We start from the raw sequence: 7,050 nt of genomic DNA on the forward strand, positions 1-7,050 counted from the left end.
GAACGTTAAGGATTTTTTACCAAATAGTTGATTCCATTTTCTACAAGTTGTGAAAAAATACCTTCATTTTATCATGTTGAAATATGAATTTAACACATTCTATTGGCAACATTTCTTTGTAATATTCCAGGCCGTGCTTTGACAAGCTGTTGAAAGATTTCAAATAAAAACGTATAAATTATTTTCTAAAGCGTGCCACGTTCTTTCAGACGAATGATTGCGAACTGCGCTGAAGTCAGTGTATTTTACAAACAGATGAATTATCGCCGAAAACAGATGTATTATCGTTTAAAAATATTTTTAATACTTGCTGCAGAATGGGATGAATAAATACGTATGTGTGTGTAGATTAAGCCTTGACGAGGATGTGGAAAAGGGATGGTGGAAAGTCAAGACACTCAGCCATGATGCTCTAAAAAGAACAATCCCAAACTTTTTTTTTCCCCGGCTCCTCCCAATAACTTCCCCCACACTTCCATTTTCCCCAGGAAAAAAAAGGTTTTATCCTTAAACCATTAACTTGAACAACATCCGAGTAAGTCACATCAAAGGGGGTATTCTAACTTTACCCAATTGGTCGAATGTTTTTTAAACGCTGCACGCTTTTCGGTAAGACGTAGAACTTGAAGAAAGTCTCATGTTTCCCTTGTTTTTGTTCCGACTGCTGCTACCTAGCTGGGAGCGTTAGCTTCGTTTTCTGGTAAACACGACAAGCGCGTTTACGCCAAGCGCGTTTACGCCTAGAGGGCATCTCGCTATTTGAAGGGGTAAAATGCCGACTTCTTGTGTTGTAGTCGACAGATAAGGTCACTTCTTTAACCGTACATCCTTCCAAACATGCCATTTTTTTATGTTTAGGATGTCAGTAGTTTAGCCACGCATGGTTTTCTATGGCGTGCCTCGGGCTACGAAATAATTACACTTTCCAAAGAAGCATGGGGTTTTTACTGTTTAACATGAACGCTCACGTTAGAAGATTGTCAAGTGTGATATTTTAATGTAGCCGAAGGGTTTTTTTTTTCATTGCAGTGGTTGGAAAGTGTGGTAAGAAACTTATCTGCAGGCTACAGTTATTATTCGGTGATTACCTGCATTTTACTTACAGCACTCCAATTTTTTTATGTTTATCCCATTTAAATGTAAACTTGAGCAGCGTATCTATACACGTCCACTATAAGCTGCAATTTTATAGTTCTGTTGTCTTATTACACATTGTTCACAACAAACTTTACAAATTAAGTGCAAACAACAGCTGGAAATGACCTTTTTTCCAACATGTATTATGTTTGCAGATGGTCATTACTCCTCTTTTTACATTACGCTACTCACAAAAGATAGTTGAGCTTTCAGGTGAAATTTCAGAATTAACCTGAATTTAATCTTTACCATTACAGGGAAGCTTAATCAGACTAAACGTCGGAACCTACATGTTTCATGTTTAAATGCGTTTTGCACAGCTTGCCGTTTTCTATTCATGACAGGTCTATTTTATTTATTTTGTTTTCGAATGACCCTTTTCCCTTTCTGTGACTCTGATGTGAATTTTGCCATTCAGCTCCTTGTTAGAGACTTGAAATGTCACCAGAAAGTCGAATATTACTAACGTTTTGTGAGTTGTGTGCGTGTGTGTGCGTGTGTGTGTGTGTGTGTGTGTGTGTGTGTGTGTGTGTGTGTGTGTGTGTGTGTGTGTATATATATGTATATGTATCTATCTATCTATCTAGATATAGATATTCTTCGCAGAGGATCAATACCATATGCCTGTATATGTGTGCGTGTGTGTATATGTATACACACACACACACACACACACACACACACGCATACAAAACACATGTGTGTGTGTGTGTGTGTGTGTGTGTATGTATATATATATATACATATATCACTCATGGTCTATGATAACTGTTGAGTTTATTAGTAATCTAATAATAACTTTTTTTTATACTTTTCAAGATGCCCGTGATTGACAACCCCGCCTCCGCAATGATGCAGCCATAGCTCTGATGTTGTAGCAAAATGTCTCCCAAAGTGCCAAGCGGCCAAGGCAAAGGGGAATATTCGGCAGTTCAAGTCGCAGTCCGAGTGCGTCCGCTGCTCCCTAAGGAGCTTCTCCGCTGTCATGAGAGCTGCATCACTGTGGACCCCGAACTACAGAGGGTCACCCTGGGTCATGACAGACACTTTCTTTGCGACTTCCTATTTGAGGAAACCTGCTGCCAAGAGGAGGTTTATTCTGCGTCCGTCCAGCCGCTTATTGATGCTTTCTTCCAAGGTTTTAATGCAACAGTCTTTGCTTATGGTCAGACAGGCTCAGGCAAGACTTACACCATTGGAGAAGCTAATATCTGTAAGTTGTTCACCTTACCTGCATTTAGTCATAAAACGTGTTGTTTGTTGTTCAGTCGCTTGATTTCCTTTGAACCATTCTGCTTACTATAAGATGTACTTTTTTCTATTTGGCATGTGTTTTTAGCATCATTTCGAGATGAGGAGCAGGGCATCATCCCCCGGGCGGTTGCAGATGTATTCAAGCTGCTGGATGAAAACGACCTCACGGACTTCTCTGTCCGAGTGTCCTATTTGGAGGTTTACAAAGAAGAATTCAAGGACTTATTGGAGGTGGAAACTGCAAGCAAGGACATCCACATTCGGGAAGATAAGGGCAACATTGGTATGGAACTTTATGTGTTTGTTCAAATAATAATACCTGCTCCTGACATACGCATTATTTTGCTAAATCCAACAATGTATTTTTTTAATCATTACTCGATTAATCGATCGCTATAATACGATGATGGAAGTGTGGCACAATTAATGCTACACTTTTTAAGCATTCAGCTTGACTTTTTTTATGTACGTTATAGCTATGTTTTGGGCAGTGAATAAGTTTTATTGTTGTAGTAAAAATTTTAAATCTCTCTTTTATAACTTTTTTTTTTGTTTTTGTTCTCATGTCGATTTGTCTAGTGCTCTGTGGGGTCAAGGAGTGTGTAGTGGAGGGTCTCGATGAGGTGTTGAGTTTACTGGAATCGGGAAACACGGCCAGACACACTGGCGCAACCCAAATGAATCCAAACTCCAGCCGCTCGCACACCATTTTCACCCTGTACATGGATCAGCGGCGGGGAAGTTTGCGTCTCTACGGGAGTGCCACAAGTGGCGGACCCCAAATGTTGTCTTCCAAGTTCCATTTTGTGGACTTGGCCGGCTCCGAGCGCATCTTGAGAACAGGCAACACTGGAGAAAGACTGAAGGAGAGCATACAGATTAACAGCGGTCTTCTTGCCCTTGGAAATGTTATCGGAGCACTCGGGGACCCCAAAAGGAAAGGCTCTCACATTCCGTACAGAGATTCAAAAATCACAAGGTGCGTTTCTAATAGTACCTCGCTAATGGTGCATATACATTCAATCTACAGTTTGGATAATTGTTTTATTTTCATCACTATTCCACCCAGGATCCTAAAAGACTCTTTGGGAGGGAATTCCAAAACCCTGATGGTAGCCTGCATCAGCCCATCATCGTCAGACTTTGACGAAAGCCTAAATACACTAAACTATGCCACGAGGGCCCGCAATATTCAGAATCGGGTCACAATCAACTGCAAGCGGGAGCCCGATCGCATCGAAGGCCTGGAGCAACAAATCAAGGCCCTTCGTCGAGCCCTGGAAAACCGCCATCGCTCAGAGACACGCATCATTTCTCACGCCGATCCCAACAGGAGGCCGCGACTTGGCGAAGGAGAGATCAGCCGACTGCAAGTACAGGAAGCCCACTATCGAACCTGTACTGACACTGCTTACAGGTTGTTATGATTTACAAGCTAATGTATAAATATCAGTAAGGTCATTTGTAATGTAGGTAGTAGCTTCGTCTTTTAAATGCATAATTTTCCTATCATTCTCTCATATATCATGCATGTAAATACTTTGTATGATAGATTGCTACGCGAGCTGCAAAGTGAAGGAACGCTGACTGCCGAACAAAGTCTGAGAGTGAAAGAGTGGCTCTGCTCTGTGGAGGAGGAACGTAGTCGTCTGACGACCGCATCTGGACCGGACAGCGGTATCGAGAACAGCTCTACAGAAGAACATCTCGCTTTAAGAAGGGAAAGGCCTTCCGTCAACAACCAGGTGTGTCTCACTCAAATCTCTGCAGTTTAATTTGAAACAACTCCACTATTATAGATGGTTGAAGTTATTTTCTCATGCTCTCCAATGCTGAAGGATTCATTTGACCAACGGTCACCAACTTTGTGTCGACAGGCACCAAGGTCCCACGAACCACCACATGAGTAAAAAAAACAGGCCTGTAAAAAAAAAAAAAAATCACCTGCAATGTTATGTGATTTCCTAGGAATGTTGTAAAAGTGGTAAAATGAAAATCTGAACACTGGCAGAGATTTTGAAAAATAAAGTGCCGCTTACTAATATGTTTCTGTTTAAATAATATACCGGGATTTAATATGTACTTTAGGTGGATTTTTTTTTGAAAGGTCATAGCTATAAATTACACTGCTTGGTAAAATCCATATTGCACAAACTTTTATAGGTTGAACTAAAAATCAAAAAATTATGTGTCAAAAATAGATTTAGGGGCACATAAAGCCATCACTGATTTAAATGGACTGTTGACCAGCGTAATTATTGTGAGAAATAATGGCCAGTCTTTTCACAAATGTGAACATCTTTAATTATTAATAACATATTATTCAACGTCCTTTGAGAAAAGAAGTCATTTTGTTTCAAAAAGGTTGGGGACCCCAGATTTAGTCAAAAGAAGTGCTTTGTCACCATTTTATGGCATCCTGGTGCCAAGATAAGAGCATACCGTAATCAAGTGAGGAACTACATGTAGACAAAAGGAGCGCTTTTCTGTCATCTTGTGGCATCTCTGGACTGCATGCACTCAGCACTTCCACATTCGTTGTAACAAGGCACCAAAGCTTGCGGAGCAAGGGGAAGACTCTATCGAGGAGTGCACTATTGATGTGGTGTATATCTATAATGTAGCTCATCTTTAAAACCCGCCTCAAAACTCACTTGTATTCTTTGGCATTTGACTCAGCATGACTCAGACTTGATCTTAGTTTTACTGTTTGGTGCTTTCTACCGTATTTGTTACCGATTATTGCTTTATTGTTGTATATATATGATCGTTGCTCTATGTACAGCACTTTGTATACAGCGATGGCTGCTTTAAACCCACCCAGTTCTGTCCTTCCCCTGTGAGGCAGACGGGTGCGGGTTAGGTGGTGGAGCTTCAAACATAGCCCGTGAGGAAGTTTAATTACTCGTAGATAAGAAGATTAAATCACCTTTTAAGATTGTCCAAGTATCTCTGATATTATTTCAGTCATTTTAATTATAACAATGTACTTGCTCAGCTTAATTGTAGAGCTTGTTTCCTTTAACCATTTGACAAAATGTATTCAATGGACCAAACCAAAAAAAAACAAAACAAAATTAAATCAAACAAACCAAAAAAAAAAAAAAGTGGTCCTTGTGAAATTCTAAGCACTGTTTAAAACACACAAAAAGTGAACATGTGCCACATCGTAATCGGTATTTGTTTCACCCACGTTAACCCAGGATTCCGATTCTTTGGAGGAGAGGTGGAGCTATGAGCGTGACAGCGTGAAGGATGGTGACAAGGAGGAGACTGTGGTCAGGCTTCAAGCGCGGGTGCTGCATCTGGAGAGAGAGAATACAGACTTCCTGGCAGCTCTGGAGGATGCTATGGAGCAATACAAGCTGCAGGTCTGATAAAGCAAAGCTGCGTTCTCCCCCCCCCTCCATTGCTATGGAGCTGGCCGTAGATAGTTTGGTTTCACATGTAACACTGAGCTTGCCTCTTGTTTTGTTTTCATCAACCTTGTCACAACAGAAATTTGCTTAACCAGGAGAGGAGCCAAAAATGGTTCCGTTTGTTGCTTTTATTCCTGCTTCTTTAGATCACATTTGTGTGTTTTTGATCCCAGAGCGATAAGCTACAAGAGCAACAGGACCTGATTGCAGAGTTGCAGGGTCTGTTAGCCAGTCCCGACGTACGCGGCTTGGGCCTCAATTTGTGCTCGCGGCCTCACACTGCCCCGATTAGCTCCATGCAGCAAAGCCAAAACGGAGCTTCACAGGTAACCAACCACGGCACTGAGTTTTCTGCTATTCACCAAAAAAATGAACTTTTAAAAACCACTTTGCTTAAGTATCTTGGTTTTGTATTACAAATGTCCAGATGTACCTGGCTTAAAATACGTACGCGTATCCACCTAATGTTGTCAGAAAGGGATAAATTATGTTTTTTTTTTTTTTTTTTTGTCAACATTAGCTCATTACTTAACTGTAATAGGCAATTGAAATTATGTAAACGCAGATCTCTGTGTATCCGTGTGATGCTGTCCATTTCTGGAAACTGCACTAATGCTCAGAAAGTCAAGTGGCAATTGAAACGAAACACATCATTGTATCTTCTTCTGCGTAAAAAAAAATATATATATATATACCAGTAAGCATTTTTTTTTAACTGTTATTTTTGGGATCTCATTACATTGATGGTGTACCTAACAAGGTGTCCAGTACATAATTATCTAAGGTTGCGTCTATTGGTTTACAGGGTGATGATCAGGATGTTTCTCTCCATGAGGAGCATAAGACCTCAAGTGGAGCAGAAATCCATGGGATCGATGAAGACGGCGTGCAGTGTAACCATCCTAGAATGAGACAAAGGTTTGTCCAGAAAATGGCAGTTTCCAACTCGCATGATCAAGATACAATGACAAACAGCTCAACGCACTGTTCATGTCACCACTTGTTTCCCTCTCCGTGATGTCACTATTGATGTCATATTTAATGACAGGCAGGTGAACCAAACCTGGACCAAGAAGGACATGCTCTTGGGTGGACGAGTACTCAGTAGGAGAGCACCAGCATCTCATCTACCCGAGTCCGACCTACGTCTCAACCTAGCCAGAAAAGCATGTGAGTTTAATCTGCTCTTGATCTGCGTTGCGACAACACGTTTCAAATTGCGACAAATTGTTTCAAAGAA

At 40.9% G+C, this 7,050-nt stretch overlaps 1 protein-coding gene across 1 annotated transcript in view; it reads left to right on the forward strand.

The window, feature by feature from the left end:
• The first annotated feature begins 424 nt into the window (after window positions 1–424).
• kif7 (kinesin family member 7) overlaps window positions 425–7,050 on the forward strand; it is a 13,168-nt gene continuing 6,542 nt past the window's right edge. The window contains exons 1-10 of the mRNA XM_019886972.1: window positions 425–535; window positions 1,957–2,350; window positions 2,477–2,674; window positions 2,971–3,370; window positions 3,461–3,808; window positions 3,944–4,136; window positions 5,595–5,762; window positions 5,984–6,136; window positions 6,616–6,728; window positions 6,859–6,980. Of these exons, the coding sequence (XP_019742531.1) occupies window positions 2,020–2,350; window positions 2,477–2,674; window positions 2,971–3,370; window positions 3,461–3,808; window positions 3,944–4,136; window positions 5,595–5,762; window positions 5,984–6,136; window positions 6,616–6,728; window positions 6,859–6,980 (2,026 nt within the window). The 5' untranslated portion in view covers window positions 425–535; window positions 1,957–2,019. The remainder of the gene's footprint in view (window positions 536–1,956; window positions 2,351–2,476; window positions 2,675–2,970; window positions 3,371–3,460; window positions 3,809–3,943; window positions 4,137–5,594; window positions 5,763–5,983; window positions 6,137–6,615; window positions 6,729–6,858; window positions 6,981–7,050) is intronic.

This window comes from Hippocampus comes, unplaced genomic scaffold (assembly GCF_001891065.2).
Source record: "Hippocampus comes isolate QL1 unplaced genomic scaffold, H_comes_QL1_v1.1 scaffold261, whole genome shotgun sequence".
Lineage (NCBI taxonomy): Eukaryota > Metazoa > Chordata > Actinopteri > Syngnathiformes > Syngnathidae > Hippocampus > Hippocampus comes.